At 43.7% G+C, this 19,674-nt stretch overlaps 1 protein-coding gene across 6 annotated transcripts in view; it reads right to left on the bottom strand.

The window, feature by feature from the left end:
* The window catches only part of fgfr2 (fibroblast growth factor receptor 2), a 36,940-nt gene extending 19,331 nt beyond the window's left edge, over positions 1-17,609 (bottom strand). For 4 of the 6 annotated variants that reach the window (XM_072391326.1, XM_072391328.1, XM_072391325.1 and 1 more), the window contains exons 1-6: positions 16,999-17,609; positions 14,748-15,003; positions 8,013-8,270; positions 7,645-7,719; positions 3,183-3,352; positions 1,449-1,572 (exon numbers count right to left, since the gene is read on the bottom strand). In XM_072391326.1, the coding sequence (XP_072247427.1) occupies positions 1,449-1,572; positions 3,183-3,352; positions 7,645-7,719; positions 8,013-8,270; positions 14,748-14,928 (808 nt within the window). In that variant the 5' untranslated portion in view covers positions 14,929-15,003; positions 16,999-17,609. The remainder of the gene's footprint in view (positions 1-1,448; positions 1,573-3,182; positions 3,353-7,644; positions 7,720-8,012; positions 8,271-14,747; positions 15,004-16,998) is intronic. The other 2 variants (XM_072391329.1, XM_072391330.1) reach the window with 2 other exon arrangements.
* Positions 17,610-19,674: the final 2,065 nt, after the last annotated feature.

The following is a 19,674-nucleotide window of genomic DNA, read 5'->3' as shown; positions in this document are numbered from 1 at the left end:
CAGACATAGAGGGGGTTTACTGCTCTGCAATAAAACAGAACAAAAACAGAAATATGCAGTCTGAAGGAGAGCTTTAGCTAACTCCACAGTAAGGCAGAGCAGGGGGCCTTGGTTGGGGAGTGTGTGCGCGCATGTGGTGGCCTCCATGTGTTTCTACACACAGACATACATATATATTTATTTATTCATATATATATATATATATATCATGTCTTTCTACATACATATATATATATATATACATATATATACATATATATATATATATATATATTTACCAATCCCAGTCTAATATAATGAAAATAATACTCAATGACTATGGAGACATTTATCAAAACAGTGAAGATGTGTAATTACACCAGGGCTGCTAAAGCACAATGATAACGGTACTGGAATAATGTAACAAAGTGACATAGACTGCAGACATTGAGATGATGACTCAGACTGCCACAGCTTCAAGTCTGCTCCGGTTATCTGTGGTTTATTGACCAGGCTTTAAACGAATGACCGCATCAGATAAACTTTGATGTGTGCTGATGGCTTATAAAGTGGGTCAAGAGAGGCCAAAAGAGAGCGGGTCCGTATTAAATTAAGAGGAAAGATGGTATAGGCTCACATGCACACACACACTCAAAAATACACATTGATCTACTATCTTTGTCCCTCTCCCCTTGTTGTCCCCGCTGTCTATCGATTTTGCAAACTGAGCAGAAAAACACTCTTTGCTTTCTGCGCTCCAAAGGTCAGAAAGAGGGGTTGACTGAGTTGGGTCTGAACTCGTAGTGATAGCGCTGAGGCCAGCACTTGTGTGCTCAGTGAATGACGCAGAATGATCGTCCTCAGCCCAGTTAAGACCTCGTCATACCTGAGCCAACCTTAACATGCCAGCTAAACTGAACCACAGACAAAACATCTTATTTTTGTACTACTCTTTGTGGTACCGAACCATACAGGTTGGTAATATGCTATTCATTGAGGTTGTGATTGCATTTTAGTAAGTGTACATCCCCTGAACCATTCCAGATTAATTCGCTTTTTAAATTATTCTTTAAATATACATTTGCTTTAGCCTGCTTTAAAAAAAAAGAAGAAAAAAAGGCAAGGTAAAGCTACCAAGCAATGCGTAAAGCAGAAAACTGTGATGGCTGAAAACTGTCACAACCTACAGCTATATACCCTAATCAGATGGTCCTTCGTCTAATTTGGAACGTATCAAGTGAATGACATATTCTAAAATTAAATAATTAAAACCACATGGAAACTCCTGACATTTTAGTCTTTAGCTTCTTTGCACTTGGCAGCTACATCCAGAGTACACCTGGGCAATCAAACAGCGCACATACACACACACACACAGTATCCTCACTGTGAGAACTCTTTACGCTGGCCTTTCATCCCTCCACAGGTGTACTCTGAGTATGAGTGTGTGTTCCGTTGACAGTACTGACCGACTACATCCAGGGTGTAGGTGTGGTTGATGGATCCAAACTCATTATCCACCAAACAGGTGTAGTTGCCCTTATCCGACGGCACCACGCTCTCCATGATCAAGGTCCAGTGTTGGGTACGCAGCTGGGTCCGAGACACAGAGCCATTAGTTTGACATTGGAAGACATAAAAGAGCTAGTGCTCAAAAAAGTGGGATGAAAGAATAAGAGAGTTACAGAGAGGGGATTTGGTGGTAGGTGTAAAAGATAAAAGATGGAAAACAATATGGAAGCTGTTGACAAGCTGTTGACATGCTGATTCACTGGAATAGGTCTGTGATATTTTGCTTTTTTTTTCTCTTTTTTCCTGATGATTGCATACATTATTAGTTTTCAGTTGTTCTGAAAAAACAAGAAAAAAACTCAAAGTTCCTCATACTTGAGAACACTTCTGTCAGTCACTACCATTGTATGTGGAAAACCCCACCCTTGTACTCTAAGCTCAAACACGCAGTAATTCATAATTATTTGAAGAGGCAGTTTCACCTGTGAATCCACAGGTGTGAACTTACAATAGAGTTTCCATCTGCAGGCTGAAGGGACACAGTAGCTGTTGCTTGTTCAGGCCTACATTTCACACAATGGGAAGGTTAGGCCACAGGGCTGGGCCAGGGTACAGCTTTTGTCCATTTGTTGACAAAAAGAGAGAAATGAGCTGCCCGCGGAGTATCTGACAGGCTGACACTGTAATTTCCGTGGCTGTTTTCTGTCTTAGGTGTAATGAACTCGCTGAAAGCTAAAGGGAAGCAACATTAGCAGCTATATCAACAGATTCTGGTGCTAAACTTTCCTGGCAGGGAGACGCTTTTCCTCATAAACCATCAGTTATTAACCAGGACCGTCAGACTCGTTCAGCATCACTGGCTCTTTTCAAAAATTAATTTTGTAACTGTCAGTTGAAACTGTTATTCCACTCCATCAGTATATGTCTAGGATATACAGTCAAGTGAATCTGCAACAATTGTATCCATTTTCATTCAAAAAGAGCATTTAAACATGGCAATTGTTTCACCTATCTATCTTATCTATCTACTATATTTATTTTGTGTGGCATGAAAACATGTGTTTTTACAGCACCTATAATCCAACTGACAGAATAACAAATTTATCATTAATCTAGTACAAATTACAAATGTTAGTGTTGATTTACAGGTCGACTTTTCGGGTACTGCAAACTGAGAGTTGGCAACCCAAACAAAACATTAAGATGAACAATAAAACGGCTCTAAAAAAGCTCAACAACAAGTCTCCAAGCAAAGCTGGTGGGACCTGTTCTCCCTGATTGAGTTATCCTAACATTCTGAACTCATTTTAACCCTGACACTGACTACTCTCTCTAAACGTTACTGTCTGAGGGCATTTAACCCTTAAGTCCTGGGCTTACATTTCTAATTGATGGGGGCAAAGAACCATTTCAGGTTACAGTGAGAAGTTCTGCAAAGTATCCCAGCGAGAAGAGGTGCACGGATGAGCAATTCCAATTTCACACCAGAAACCCTGTCTCCTCTCTGCTCACGTCCCTCCAGTGAAGGGTGGAAAAGGGGTGAAAGGACAGTAAGAGAATAATAGCAGGAGGAGGCAGGACCCCCCACCCCTGCAAATAAAAAAGTGTTGCACAGAAAGTAGTAAAAAGCAAAAGGAGGCATTGAGTTGACATTTGTAATAAAAAGTTTGATATATCACTGTTTATCCTACCTTATACCCTCCCATGCGGTCCTCTTGGCGGAAAGGTCTGCCATTTTTAAGCCAGTGCAGACTGGGCTTTGGGTAGCCTCCTGCAGCACAGCGGAACTTCACTGTGTTGGCAGCTGGCACTGCATGCAGCTTCTTCTCCATCTTTGCTGACGAGGTCCAATATGGAGCACCTACAACCAGATAACAGGCGGTGTTCAGTCAATTCCTGTTCGGCTACAGGGTCCTGGACAAGCTAATTCTGATATACATAGAAGAAGAACCAAACTTGAACTGTTCTTAACCCCCACCCCCCACCCCAACCCTCTTGGCAACACTGTCTGACCGACCGTCTGCAAAACCCGACCTCACAGAGCTCACGGTGCACAGCTAAACACAAACACACGCTTTTCCTGTGAGCTCTACAGGGTGCTGCAGAGGGGGAAAGAACATCAGCTCTAAAGGGAGAATGTGCCTGGGCGTTGCCAAGAGGGTAACCAGACCATCACATTCAATTTGATCTCATTCCACTTAGCAGCTTTTTTCCCTCCCTCCACTTCCTCCAATTACCACAGCTACCCTGTTAATCTGCCTGTCATTCGGCTAGATATGGATGACATGGACAGGGATGCTTATCAACCCTGGAAAATCATTATGTGCCGTCAGGGGAGAAGATGAATGTCAGATTTAGTGAAGAATTTCAGAGTTTTCAATACACACGTTTGTCTGGATTTTTATCAAATGCAAACAGCCACACACTCTCCCAAGTACTGAAAAAACGTTGCCTTCCTAATGTTTTGTGCATTCCCCAACTCCGTGTTTTCTCCCTACTTCTGTCCCTCAGTCAGCTGGATTTCCCTCTGAACAACCCCAACCCTCCCTTTCTCCCTGCACCTGGGAGCATGATTGCCTAAGCAGATGGGACTCAGAGGGGAAGAGAAACTCAAAGTCAAACAACAACCCAAACCGTCCTCCACATCATTACTTCCTCCTCGTATGGCAGGGCTACAAGGAACAGAGGGAATATCCACAGATAACACCACTACTGACTCAACTACTGAAGTATAACCTCCAAACACAATTTCCCTCCCCAGGAGAATATTTGCTTCAAGTCTCCCACTCCCCACTCTCCTTCCTGCCTGTCCAATCTGCATACTATCAGACACCTCTCATCATTTTCTCTGGCACGAACAACCGGACATGCTGAGCATACTTGGATGGTAAAGTCAGTAAACATTGCTCTTCCTTCCTGAATCAATGCATACAGTAAGTGCTCAAACTAGAATTAGCCATCCCCCCTTCTTCTATTCCCTCACTCTCACTATCTGCCCACATCTCCCTCCATCTTCACCTCTCAGGCCGCTCCCCTTTTTTTCTGCTCACTCTGCCTTTCATCACTCCATCCGTTCAGACGGAGATAGATTAGGTGGAAGGTGGCCAACCATGAGGCTGCCCCTCCAAAAAACGATCTCTGATCCCGAACTGGCAAGCCTGGTTGGAGGAGGAGGAGGTTGGAACATGAAAGGTGAGCAGTGCTGTTTCCCATGCTCTCTGTCCGGAGGGGCAGCACTTCAGACGATGTCACCCTCAGACCTCCCTCCAGATGAAGCCAAACTCTCGCTGGCAAAACTGCTGTAGCCTCTAGGAAGCCCCCGCCACCCCCACCCCCCCAAAGCCCTGTACATCCGGATCCCCACTCTCGGACGGCTGTTTATCCTTAGCTGGCCTGGGGTGAGCTGAGGTTATCTAACTCCGGCGCTGAGTCAAGATTTTTTCTCTTCTCCAGAGAGCTAAATCCAGTGTCCCTGAATTGTATTTCTCTGCTGAAATTATTTCTTGTTAAGCTGTTGTGTCCTCCTGTTCACTGCTAATCTATGTAAGCTGAACTCGTGATTTACGGACTTTTAAGAATGTTTATGCTGTAAGAAATCATATATCTCTGAATTTTCATCAGACCCTGCATGTCTCTCTGCCTGAAAGCGGCTCAGAGCTCAGCATTTATTGCGGCAGCGTTTCTTTATGCCAAAAATGAAATAATCTTGAGTTATTTATCAGTACTATTGCGTTAAAAACAAATCGAGATTTTGTATGACAGGTTTCATCAGAATCGATCGACAGTGTTGCAGCATCTCGAGCCATCATGGCTGTTTATCCTTTTATGCTCCAACGAGCTGTGTTGAAAAAGAAAATGAGAGCCAAGATTCTCATTTCCTAAGATGCAGAGTAGATTCACAAATTAGAAATATCTGTTTCAGATTTTTAGGTGCACTTTAAGGTGATTCTTTTGGAAGCCCACAAATGTCTCGACTCACATAATCAGCAACTAGAGTTGGAGAGTTGAAATGCACAGTTGACATCGAAGGATGACATTTTTGAGCCAAAGTCTGTCATATCATTGCGCAGTCACCACAGAGGCTATACCCCAGCTGCACAAAGACACTAAGGTAAAAGCTGAGAAAGCCTTCGTTTAAAAGTATTGACTTTCTTTGCCAAAGAAGAAAAGTCAGACATCAGGGCCAGAATTACTGCAGACGCTGGAGCACTTGAGGTAACTGTCTCACACATGTTTTGAAGAAGTATACAGAATAAATGGATTCTTAGTTTGCAGTTCAGACATCATAGTTGTATAAAAATGTCACTTCAGTATAACTGTGCATTCATTTATCATATGATAAGGTTCTCTGCAGAAAGAGGAGTGTAGTTGCACCAAAATCTAAATGGATATTCAGAACTGTTTCTATGTTAATTCCACATGGAATTTTACACCAAATATTCAATCGTCTGTGATCGGTCTATGAAAATCTTAAAATGTGTCCTTCAGCTGCAAGAAAAAGGCTAAATGAATAACGATGTAAATAAAGGACAGGAGGATCTAGAGAGCAAAACTCCACGTGGCTTTTTGACTTCATCATGACATCAGTGCTACCCCACCCCACCACCCACCATCCTACACCCAGTTCCCCCTCACAGATCCCTGCAGAGATTCCTCCATGTGTCCTACAATAACACCCACACTGCTAACAACATTACTCTGGATAAGTTTTATCTTTTTTCTTTCCTCTGTGCAAAGTTTAAAAATTTAAAAGCCACAGATATAAAGCTACATCTCGCTCTCTCCTCTCCCTCCCACGCATACATGCGCCCCCCTCCTCGCTCCAGGCCTCAGCCCAAAGCCAAGTCTCAGCGCCGTGCTCCGAGAACTTTAGGTGCTGATCCAACTCCCCACTCCTCCTCATCTCTACTTCCCCCACTCTTTTAATAATAATCTCAGTTTTGAATTTTAAGAAGCATGCACCACGAGAAAATGCAACTGTACCGCCAGAACAGCTTTCCCTTTGTTTTCAAACAGCTTATTACCACCGGAGTGCCTGGATCTTTTCCCTCTCCCCCATTTTTTTCTCTTCTTGTTGAGCTCCCCTTTCTCCCCCTTATTTAATGGATTTCAGGCAATTACAGTCAGCCCAAAAGTGGAGGAGGAGAACTCACGGTGAGACGAAGTGCGTGTGGAGAATTTTAACAAGATGTGGAAGCCCTCGTCGTTACTTCAGCCCCTCTCTGTGAGTGCGTTTGTGAAAGCAGGCATGTGTGCGGCTGCATAAACACGTTACTACCTCGCCACTGCACCGACAAACTTGGGTAAAACTTTCCCTTTCACACACTCACACACACACACTGGGTCCAGGTGGGTAACTGGGTCCAGATGGGTGTCTTTCATAATGGATGAGCACAGCTGACTGACTGGCTGGCTCCATGAGGCCTGACTACCTGCGAGACACAAGCTGAAGGAATCTCAGGAATCCCTGTATTCCCTTGAGCGTCTAACAAGGAAGACACAGATGTACACACACTCCAAAATCTCACAGCATAGGCCTAGACCGCAGTATGAAACCGCAGAGACATGGGTGAAGACTAGATTTGGCAAGTTTGGGTGTTGCTCACAGCTGTCTCCTCTGGATGGTGAAAGCCCACAGACTGTCCGCTTTTTAATACCTCAATGCTAACTGCATAGCCTGAACTGAGCTAAAACACACTTCCAAGCTAAGTAGATTATTTCGCTTAAGGATCAAGCTATTATAAGTGTTTGGCTAACACGATAAGAATTCCAGACTTATGTTCAGACAGTGTTAGGAACCGTTTTGTTTCTACCAGATGCAAACCAAGCTACATATGATTTTTAGCTTTTTATGAGGGGTTAAACAATAATTAAAAAGTTTTTCGTTTTATCTTTTTGCTGTGTCCAAAATGGGTTCCTGAAGGTAGCGTAGGGCTGCATCTTCCTGTACTTCCTCATGATACAAATCATGAGGGGCATTTCAAGGGCAGAATAGAGATTGTGGAAGCAGAGTTGACACAGTCATGTCAGTGCATCCACAGGTCACTACTGTCCGCTTCAGGTGTCTTGCTTCAGAGCATCCAATCTATGGAAGCTGGTCAGGGAGGGGCTCTCTGACTCTTTCATACCCCTGTTTGTTCCTCCTATACTCACTTAATTGCACTTCATCCGCCCCAGTATCCTCCGATCGCTCTCCATCGTCCTCATCATCCCCCGATGAGATGGCATCTGCACAAAGTAACCACGGTTACTGCCACCCCTTCACAACCCATACACAGACATAATGTAAAGCTTCCATAAATTTCCATGTCACATTCTGACAAATTCAAAAGCACAGTGGAGTCTTTTTCGTTTTTTATTTTGCATGCTTTTGCTGCTGCTGTACACACACACACTCACTAAGCTCTTTGCCATGGCCACTTCTGAACTCAACCAAGCACAGTTCAACCTTTAATCTCCAACCTTCCTGTACTGTCCTGACCTTTCCTGTCCTGCTCTGTCCGGCCTGCTCCCTGACTCACCTGTGACATTGACTATGAAGCAGACCGTGTCTTTGCCCACGCTGGTGCAGGCGTATAGGCCCGAATCCTTGGGCGTGGCATCACGGATCTGCAGCACCTCCTGCTCTATCAGCGTGCGGTTGTTCATGCCCAGAGAGCTGCCATCTTTGGTCCACGTGATGGTCCCCGTCGCCGGCAGAGGGCAACTCAGCTTCAGCACCTCCCCCGGGTGCACTGAGCACACCGTGGGCTTAGAAATTTGGTATTTGTTCGATGTTTCTGCAGAGCAAATGAAGGTAGGAGCAGGGGGAGGTTGAAGTAGGGGGAAAGAGGGAATGGACGAATTGAAAGAAGATGGTGCACAAGGAGAAAAGAGAAAAGAGTAGTGGGAGAGGAAGAAACAAGCCAGTGTAAGAAACAAAACACCACATAACCCCCAGTGGATGCACTTAAATTAACTTGTGCTGGGAGGAGAAGAAGAGCCCCATTTTTAAAAACCATCACACCAACATATTACCACAAAATCCCAGTTATTTGAAATGGAAATCATGGAAACCCTGCTCTGTTATCAAGTCTTCAGTGTGATTGGCATATAGTCTGTGCATGCAGTTATGGTCATAGCAGCATGTTTGATGAAAAAAATAAAATTAAATAAAAGCAATCGATAATATACGAGCAAGTAAGAATTGGCCATCAATGTGTTGAGGCATCCCACCACAACCTCCCGCCCCTTTCAGTGTAGATACCAAGCAGCCAGCGTGTGTGAGTGAGTACCAGCAGTGCAGAAAGATCTCTGCAGCTTTAAAAAAAAAAAAAGTAATACAACTCCAGCACGTCTGCCTGTCAGAAAGGAAAGCAGCCAGAAAGGTCCAGGGCGGAAGCAGTTGTCAGGCAGGGGATGTGAGGAGGAGTGGGGATGTGAAGGGGTGGGAGTTGGACTCTTTTCTTGGCATTTTTCTGGTTTTGATGGCGCACCTAAGCTACGAAACCTAGAACTTGCCTCGGCTCTGACTTTTCTGTCTTCCATCTCCTGCTTCTTCACTGTTTCATAACATTGCCATGGAGGATCTGCAGGCAAGCCAAGCCAGAGAGCAAAAAACTCAGCGCTCCACTCCAAAGTGCATAAAACCTACATTTCTGGGAGAAACACCAAGTCTGCTTGTGAGTGCATGTGTGTACACCATGTCCTCTGACAACTGCATGGACAGAACAAGGGGATTTTGATACATTGGGAATGTACGTAGATGAGATTTTACTTTTTCTTCAGAAGGGACTTTATCGTATCCATGTACACATTCTCTCAGTCCACATGCAGATAGATGTTAAAACTCTTCACAATGACTCTCTGAGAAAAAACTGGAACAAAGTCAAATTTTCCTGTTAACTGCAGTGCAACAATGTCCACAACAGTGCACAAGTGTCTGTTTTCTTTAAAGGGAAAGAGGCAGAAGTAAAAGGGGATTAAACGGATTTGAGAGAGGAAAGTAGCAGCAATGGAAAAGCAAACAAAAGAAGCCAGTGATGATGGTATATGTAGAGTGTTTGCCTGAAGTCTGATAGGTGCAATTATGGCAGTGGAACTCCCCACCGCTGCACACTTTGTCAGCAACATCCCACCCCCATTATTTGTGGTCACTATGTGTGCATTGAATGCGAAGTATACCTATATACAGACATACACACACACAGACACACAAAGACTCCAGCCTCTAGAGGAAGGGAAAGTCACTGAGCGGCAAGCCAGTAGTTGAGGCATGTGTGCAAACCTCTAAACATTCCCCTTGGGCGAGGAGACAGGTACAGTTCCCCCATTGTTTTTTTTTTTCTTCCCCTCCATTTTTCTTCTTCGAAGTGGAAATAATTAACCCCTCTCTTGCCACCAAGGACTGAGTGTGTGGTCTGATAAGAGGCGGAGCGTCTGTGCTGATTGATGGGAGCTCTCTCTGCTAACTTTTTACAATGTGGTTTTCCACACCGGAGGCCTTCGCTTTGGTATTATCACAACTGCAAATTCTACCTTCTGTTCTTTGATTTGGGTTTTTCTTTTTAAAGATTTAGACACGTTGTAGCTGCAAGGAAACACAGTACTGTAGGTACCTGCAGGGAAAAAAAGCAGGTGTGGACAACTTGAGCCCTGCAATGATGCTAGTGTAGCAATCCAACACCTGGAACATACATCCACAAAAACACACACCATACACTGAATCATCACACTGAAGTGAAAGGGAGGGCACTGACATGATTCATAGAAAGGTGATACGTGTCTGTGTGTGTGTGTGTGTGTGAGCTCTGTGAAGAAAGAGAGACAGAAAACAAGTAGAAAAAGTATCAGAGGGAAAAGAATTTCTCCAAATGGTGCATCTGACTCTAGAAAGCATGCGGGTGTTAGCTCTGTCGTCATCGTCTTATCTCTACGGTGTCCATCTGTCCCTCTCCATCAACTCCTCCTCCTTCTTCTTCATTCTATCCTTCCGCTTTCCCCTCTTCTTCCTGCTTCCCACACATCGTCAACCCCCGCTCCCATCCGTGACCCCACTGACCTAACCCTAACCCTCTGCTAACCTGTTGACACCTCTCCAGCATACCTGATTCTTCATGGGAACCTGCGACAAGCAGGCAGATGCACGCACACAAACGTTGTGAATGCAGAACCAAAGATCCTCAAGACACAAGCTGAGAAAACACAGAGTTGTACTATCACAAGACATGTGACAGTACAACACACATGCACGCCACGGACCACGTGAATGGGGAGAAGTTCAGGGATGCATGCTGAGATGAAAAGTTTTTAAATATTTAAATATTTAACTACAGCCTTTTCATCTCTGCAAGGTTTCTAAGGAGTAGGGTCTATCTTACACACAAATACACACTGACTTTTTTCTCAATTTATATCAAACAGCTCTTCTCTTCCCTCCCTCCTTCATCACTGTCATTTTATCTCTCCTCTCCTGAAACACATCTCCATTTCAAACGCCCATCTCTCTGTCTCTTCCTTAGACTGCCTTCTCCTCGCCACCCCTTCATCCTTATTCGCACTATCTCAGCCGACAACAATCAGTCTCGCAACCTGAGTGTGGAAAAAACATAGCAAGCAATTCTCACTGGAGCAGCCCCTTGATGTCAGTTTGCCCGCATGCCTTTCTCTGCAAAAAGAGGCGAGGAAGTAGTCAACAACAGCACTTGTTTTTCCTCATTTTGATCATAGAAAATTTACTTTCATCCATCCATCTCCTTGCACACAGAGACATGGATTTGCTGTCCTCTGTAACCTCCTCGCATGGTCACAATTTTTCCGCTCTGTCTTCTCTGACATCTCTACACATTACAATCCCCCTTAGCTCCATGGCTAGAGCCTTCTGCTTTCTTTTAAACCCTCATCATGACCTTCCCAGAACCCCACTTGACCCTTTTATTACACTGGATACCCCTTAGCTCAAATAATCCTCCGATGTGGAAGCTCGAGAGACACTCAGAAAAACTACTTGGCTCTGGCTAGTAAAGGTTAATCTGGAGAATGTGACACAGATAGAAATATACAATACAGCTGCAACATTATTGTATTTTAAAGTTATCTGGCACGCTCCATGTTTCTCAATTCTAATTGTAAAATAGTCTATTGTCCATGACTTGAACATGTTTAATTACTCAAGCTCTAACAAAGCCTTAAAAATATCATAGTTAGCTTGCATGATTACAACTTGTGGGAAACTGTGGCCCTTTTAAGTCTATTATCTTAAGCACTATATACAGTTCATGTGTAGTGGACGCAAAACTTGTGTTCACTCCTATCAGAAAACTGCAGCACTTTCTGTAGTTTATTTTCAAAACTAGTGTCTTTGTGTACTTTTCATTTTGTCTGTTAGGTTTCTTCAACATTTTCCTTTTTCCTCCATCATCCAAAACCATGTCATTGCCAGCAGAAATTCCTGTCTGCGTCCAGCCATGCACTGGCGACTGAGACTTAAGGCACAAACTGGCACAGGTAGCAGATCTTCCCAGCCTCTTATCAGACAAGTGTGAGTTTGAGCGGTGGAGTGACAAGCCAAGGTAAACAAACACACTCGGACCCTCAGCATTAACACCAGTTAACGGCAAGCAAATAAAAGTCATTGTGCGAAAGCTGTATATTCAGTCCAGCTCTCCCCCTGCAGGGTTTGGGTAGAGTTCAGTTTCACTGCCAAAGCTAAGCACACTATGTGTCATTAATCGGCCAGCTGGCACTTTTATACTTTTACAATCGCACTCCTACTGTGTAGATAGGACAGTGTCCCAGATAGGTAAGCCTGCAAGTCCTTCACATACCGTCCAAACAAAAAATCCAAAACACACAACTACTCTACTAAAAAAATGTTGTCTCTCTGTTCTGTTTGACATGATTGTAAATATGACTTTAGAAATACAGCATACGAGTAGAAGCAAAAATAAGACAGCAAATACATACAGAAATGTGCCATGAGGGTTATTAACCATCTTTATATTCAGATACTCCTCCAAGGAATAAATCCTTATTGGGGATCTGCATCTTATTCCTGTGTCTGTCTAAAGCCTATATCTGTTTAAAAACTAAAGCATTTCGAGGTTCTGCCCCCATGCTAATCAGAACATTTTTCAAGAGCAGAGTTTGGCAGGGACCTCAAGAAAGCACAGCCAAACCATGAACTGACTTTTGTCAGCTGCACTCATTCCAGCATGCCTGGTGCCACATTCATTCCACATTATATGCAAAAGGGGGCCTGAGCACACCACAGAGCCGAAAATGCCTTTGTCAAAGACACACATGCATGCACACACCTCCTGCATTCGGCGCCATTGTAATACAGCTCTGTCAGTGTATTTTAATCACTGTGCAAACGGAGAGCGCTTGGACAAAGTAAACACTCCAATAGATACTGAGGTGGCTGCAGCAACAACAATGGGCCTGTTGTGGAGGCCTCAACCAACGCGCTCGCTACACTTCTTCTGTTACGGCTGCAACAGGTAAATAAACAAGGAGGGCCACCAAGGGTATAGGCGTGGGCTCTACAGAGACACCACTGATATGCAATCTGATGCATCTACAGCAATTTCTGCTCCCACAGACAGCAGTGTGACCAAGGCTTCTGGGGTGGGGCTGTTAGAAATTCTAAACATCTCTGTAGGGGTTGTTATTAGGACAGAGAGGGCAGGACCTGCCAACGTGTCTCCCTAACATCTGTGTCCTACAGGTGACACCAGTGGGGCCTGGTAGGACTAGGAAACAGAAGCAAACTGTGACAAACAAAACTGTGACCGCGCTGATTCTATCACACTCACATGCAGAAGAAACATCTGTTTTCTCTAAAATTTACCAAAAAAACAAACTTGATTCAGAATCAGATAAGGTAGGTTCTTGTGCCTTTTTCTACCTCTCATCATGTGACCCCCAGATTTACCAACTTAATCTCCAGTCACATGATTTCACCGCTGACCAGCTCTCTGTAATCTCTCCATCTAAAGGAGAAGTCAAATATGCACAAATCCTCTTAGAACTTTCCCTTAGGACTGTGTAACTCTGGAAAACTTTTTTTCTGTAATCTCTGTAGCCATGTCGTGTAGCGCTTGCACCGTGTGGGGCTCAGAGCTCACCAGCGTGGAGCCAAACAGTCTGAGACAGAACAACAAAAACAACAAGAGAGGAGTGCTCGGGCAGCTTCTCATCAAGATAGGCAAGAACGATACCTGACCTCTAGGTCAAAGGGCAAGACAAGTTACACTGTGTGTGTGTGTGTGCGTGTGAAAGAGATGGGGGATGTGGCTTAAAAAGTGATGCCCTGTTGTTGGCCTAACTTAAAATTAGCATGCTGATTAAAGCCCGGGAACAAAGGGCTGTGGAATGCTGGTTACCATCCACCAAAACAACTAATTAGCTCATCTCTAACCGTTCAGAAAAAAGAGCAAAAAGAAAAAAGCTACAGCCTTTTACAAAAGGTTTTGCAAAAAAAATTGATTAGCTACTTGAAAGGAATTTTAAAGTCTGTAAAAACAACTTTAATGCACAAACTTTGCAGAAGAACGTTACACATGCAGAGGAAGAAAAGCCCTGAATCTGACTTTCTCTTTTCCTCCTTGATCTCTGTTCTTTCCAGGAAAGAAGGGCAAGGGAGAGATGCCAGCATAAACACTGTCCCACCCTCGTTTACAGCTTTTCCTATGGTTCTCCCACACAGGGTGACAAACCTGGCTTTGATACTCAAACAAACCCTGGACCAGCTCAGGCATCAGCAAAGGAAAACAAAACAGTGTGAATCACACACCTTGTGGTGAGAAAAACAACATATCCCTATGCTGAGGTTAATTATTTCCCTTCTGTTTATTTATCTTAATCACCTCAACATTTGTATCTAAATTTTACTCTTTCTACTTTCTGGATATTTTTAAAGTTTAACAGTTAGAAAACCCTGGTTTCACTGCATGAAAGTTCAAGTCCAATTTTGTCTGCAAATAAAAGGGGAAAAGCAAAACTTCAGAAAATAAAAAACCAATGTCACCTAAGAAATGGCTCATTTTCAGAGAGATGAAACTCTATGAAATCCTCATTTTGCTGTCAGGGATGTTTTACTCACTGAGGAGTAAATAAATGTGAAGTTCTCTAAAGAAAGGATAGAAACATTCACCAACTCTTGAGAGATCTACATCCACTTTCCAAAATCAAACTTCACAAATGTTTTGCCTTTTATCCCCCCTCTGCCTCACCACCCAGGCTCTTCTTTTCCTTCTGTACCTAATGTTGCTTACCTTCAGGTTCCAAAGTAGCCTCCTCCTCCTTGGTCGCGGTGAGGGGCGGCCGGGCCACGCTGACGGTCAGAAGGGACAGTAGGATGGTGGCCAGCAGCCAGACCCAAGAGGCCATCCCGTTAGAGGCTGATAGCGTTCCCCATACCCCCCTTTTCCACCTCCCCCTGGACACTGATCCCATCTGAGGGGGTCCGCCCAACCATCAATTGCTGCCGGGTCGGCCTGTCACTCACTGGAATTCACCCAATCACCTGGTCTGTGGGGTGAAAGAGAAAGAAGGAAAGGTGGAAGAATGAAGGCAGAGCGATGACAGAGGAGGAGGACAGAAGAGTGAGCAGAATGGAGAGGGGGAAAAAACATAGAAAATATATCAGCTGAAATTGAATACTCCTAATCCACTCTAGAGAACTTGTTTTGGCACCACCTTCCTCTTAATTTATTTATTTTTTTTGAGAAAGCGAGGCAGACAAATGGAGCGAGAGAAAGCATCAGCGTTTCAAAATGCTGTCAAACAAGCCATACCACAGACATACCAAAGCTGTGAGACACACAACCGCGGCGCATCTACCTTTACGCCTCATCTATAATCATATACATTGAAATACATTGTAAAGAAGCCAACTGAGAGACATCTTTGTGCTGTAGTCAAGCCAGTTTGGTGTCTCCAAGTCACACAGCTGCCACAGCTCAGCCTTCACAAATTTATTTAATTTCACACAAATCGGACATGGAAAAATGCTCCAGCATCATCACCTGTTCCATTTTACCACGCTGCATTGTAGCCTCTTCTTAATTAACTATAAAAAACATGTTTTAACTGAAGATCTGCCGCGTCACAGAACATACACCAGATTATTTATTTTATTCCCTCGCGCAACAGATGCGCCAGACCTGTTGCCCGAGCCACTGCTTTCGTGTTGATCCCATTCGTTTGGGACTTTTATTGAATTCCCGTGACTTGAATAGCCTACGAGACTAGTTCGACTCTAAAAGAAATGCAATATTTCAGTACTGGGACACACACATATCAGTGTGTTTAGCCAGACATCTGCGGTTCAGCCGTAGTTAAGTGTCTCTGGAGGTTTTGCTGAAGTCACGCCACTTTCTGTTCCAGCTGGACAAATCGATTGGTTTCACCCGCAAAGTCACATGTAATTAGACTTTTTGAGAGCGAAGATGCAAACGTGCACGAGCTGATTTATCTTTAATTCACCTCTCTGGGCTACAGTGGATATTCATCAGAGATGGGCGCGCACCTGATGTCGGAGCTGCATCCTTGAATTTACCCCCGACGTCTAACGTTATTGGAGAATTGCGCCGGTTTGTTTGTTGGAATTCAAGTTTCTAATTTTACACTGTGGTGGCAAAGACAAATAAATCATTAATGAGGTGTAAACAAATCAGTGCACCGATCAAGCACAGGGCTTACCGCTGTCTGAAAACTTCTGCAGGACCAAAAACAAGACACAAATAGCTCCTAAACATAATTCCTTCTCCACATTACTGCCTAAAGTACAACGAGATCAGATTATTCTGCAGGTATGAAACTAAATGAAAAAGCATACTAACGACTAAAAACAACTATAAATGCGCTCTTCACTGCAGACCTTTGGAACTTTGCGCCATGCATGAGCACAGCTTTCATTTAAACCCGGGGTTTGAATGAAATGTCTTGGCACTGCCTTAATTCCCATTGAAATTCAAATCAGTTGGCTTTTCCACAATGGGGGCTCATTTGGAGCTGCTCGGTGATTTAGGGCTCCGGCACCAAGCAGTGGAAAAACAACTGCGGTCACGGGGTAATTGGCACCATAAATGCGATGTAGAAAATTAAGCAAAGTAATAAATAACCAGGACACTTGTTAATGGGCTCTAAAGTGATGATGCAAGGTGTTGTGTGGTTCCTCGTCATGTAAAATAAAAAAGGAAATAAAAAAAGGATTTAACTTTAACGTGTGTAATGAAGGATGGAGAAAAGTATGTTATCAGTAAACTATCATTTTGAATAACAGAAAATCTAAAAAAGGAAACTTCACACGGAACTTCAAGTTACTTGACTTCTCGGAAGTAACTTAGATAGGTACAAGACTATATCAATTCAAGGGAAGGCAGAAAAATAATTCGCTTTTCCAACAGCCGTCCAAAAAAATTAAGCACAAGCCCAGTAGCCAATGGCTGCAGAAAAACTGACAGATAAGATGCTGGGGAAGATTTTCCCAGCTGCGTTTTATCGTAAACAGACTATGCTTACCAGGGAGGACTAAAATCGTGGAGATCTCTGTTTTGGCATGCACAGATAAGGGAGGAGAGAGCATGAGCTGTATCCAGAGAGTGGAATGTCTCCAAAACCACAATGCAGCAAAAGAAAAAAAAATCTGAGGCGCAGCCTTTTTTCAGTTTACTATTCCACAATCAGCCGGCATCGACTCTGGTCAGAGGATATATTCCAAACCAGAATGGCAATGTAGTCCAGTGCCATGCAGAGAAATCCGAGTTTACACTCTTTATCCAGTGAAAACAGCTCGGAAAACCATATTGCTGTCGTCGGCGTCCCCCCCCCACCCCCCCGAAACTTTCCTCCCCGTCACCAAGTTTCTTCCAGGGCGCAGAACATGCCCAGCGTTCCCGAGAAGCGCACTTGTCAACTAAATAGAAAGTTTGCAGCCACTACGGAGGTGGAATGAGACTGAAGATGTTTAAAGTAAATGGTTGTCCAGTGCAGAATGTCATTAAATCCATCAATGTGTGTTCCCCCGGTGAGAAGAGCGTCTTTCACGTCTCCTTCCCCTCTTGCGCAGACACTCTTCGTTCGCACTGTTTCTCAGACGCTTTGTCAGGTTTACTAGGTTTTTTCTCCTCTCCACACACCGCCCTCCTCCTTCCCTCTAGTGGGTGTCACCCCCCCCCCCCCCCCCCCCCCCTCCCTCCCCACACACAAGCACCCTGACTGTAATTTGAGCCGCTTCCTGACCGCAGCGCCTTTGGGCCCTGCCCTCCTCCGCCCATCAAACTGCAGAGCTGCCTGCTTGCTTTGCGCTCAACTTGCTCACACTGAGCGCGCTCCTCAGCTCTCAGACCTCAGAAACAACGCCGCTCTGTGGACAACGCGTGACATCCGCAGCGCACTCATGTCATTGTATAGGCGCACTAAGCCTCTACACAGCACAGTAATATATTTATTTTCATGTTGCATGGATCGAAGTATTCAGATAGCAAAAAGTAAAAACGACGGGGGGTTGGAGGTGGGGGTTTAGTGATAATTATTGAGTATTTTATGTGAAATGCAGTCAAATGGAAGTCATTATCTTGTTCAATGTGCAATAATGCCTTTACGTTATACATATTATACACATTTGGAAGACTTACTACTTGAGTATGACTTTGTTGGTTACTTTTTTATCTTGGAGATATGTTTTCATTTTTTTTCTCCATCCGGTTTAAATGAGAGTTTAGTCAAAACATTCCAAGGAAAGTTTTTTACACACTGCACTCACAATCTTCTCGTGATTAACTCGCATACTAAATATCAAATAGTATATTGAATATGAAATAAACTATTGTGATCACTTACACCATGCAAATGCTGTTTATTTTATGTTGAATCAGGGCAACAAAAAAAAAAACAAAGAAAAAAGAGAAGACAAAAGAAAAATAGATTTTTATTATATAGTGTGAATTATAACAGCGTTTTGAATAACCTCAGTCCCATAACTGTCCAATAAATTAACAGATCTGTCTTCTAAAAGAGAGACCTCCCGTAGTTGGTCCCCCACTCCCTCAAGCTGTCTACTGCATTGGTTCAGGCGTTCAAGTGCTCTGAAAGAGACACAAGGGAAGGTGGAAGACTCCAATATCCACAGACCTTTTTATTTTTGTCTTCCTTTCACCACTGAAGCTCTCTTTTTTTAAACAAGGGAGGTAAAACGCTTCCATTCAAGCTGAAAAGAGGCAGTAACAAGTTTTTTTTTTTGTTGGTTTTTTTTTTTTTCAGAGGCAAAGATTCAGACTATGAATGGAGAGTTCTGCATGTGTTCTTCTGTCCTCTCCCACCTCTGCCTCCACCAGTGAAGCCATCAGATAACAGGGGAGCTGACAGTTTGGCTAGTTAATAGAAAGGGAACTAGAGGTAAGGAGGCAAAGTTGGACTCATTTTTCAAGAGTGGCACAAAATACCCCCTGCTGTTCCTCCCTCTCTGTGTGTCTCTGTCCTCCCACTGTATAAGTCTATTTACAATCAACCAATTTATTCTCCACTGCTCGGGCATCCCACATTTGAAAGAAAGCTCATCAAGCAGAGTCTCACAAGCCTTTGACTGAATACTGGATGGACTCAGTGCCCTTCCTCTGTGGTATCCGTCAACCTGTCACCATCATAGTCTATTCTTCTGTGGTCTTTCTTCCTTAATCCCTTCTACATTTGCAGCCTCCACGTTTGGATTGAGGGTGCAGACTGAGGGGGAAAGAAAGTGACAAGCTAGTAGCACACAATCAACATCTTATGAAGATATCGATTTCTTGTCAGTACTGATAGAACCCACCAAGACAGTTGCTAATTGGAATGCTTATCTAATGTGTTCATGAGAGAGTAGGTTGTGACAACTGAAGCTCTGAGTGTTGTTCAAGGCTGAGCCACTCACCAGTCATTAGATACACCTCCTGCTGACGTGCAAGTTCAAAACACAGTTGAGGTGAACTAATCGACACCCAGCCATTAGTTGTCCACAGGTTTATATTAGAGTCCCCATGTACTCATAAATGTGTTAGCTCTCTCGGATGTTGGCACTTCACATTGTGTGTTGTGTCAGTGCAGTTTGACACCTAATTTCTCTGTGCTTACATTTCAGTGTCTTTGTGTAGTAACATTTAAATTGGAGGGAAATCATGTTTCACCGTGTAATTTACATTAGTGTGTTTTGGACGTTAAGGG

Source organism: Leuresthes tenuis, unplaced genomic scaffold, assembly GCF_036924035.1.
Source record: "Leuresthes tenuis unplaced genomic scaffold, fLeuTen1.0.hap1 SCAF_8, whole genome shotgun sequence".
Lineage (NCBI taxonomy): Eukaryota > Metazoa > Chordata > Actinopteri > Atheriniformes > Atherinopsidae > Leuresthes > Leuresthes tenuis.
Note: the sequence above shows the minus strand (reverse complement) of the source record. Positions and strands in the feature narration are given on the sequence as shown.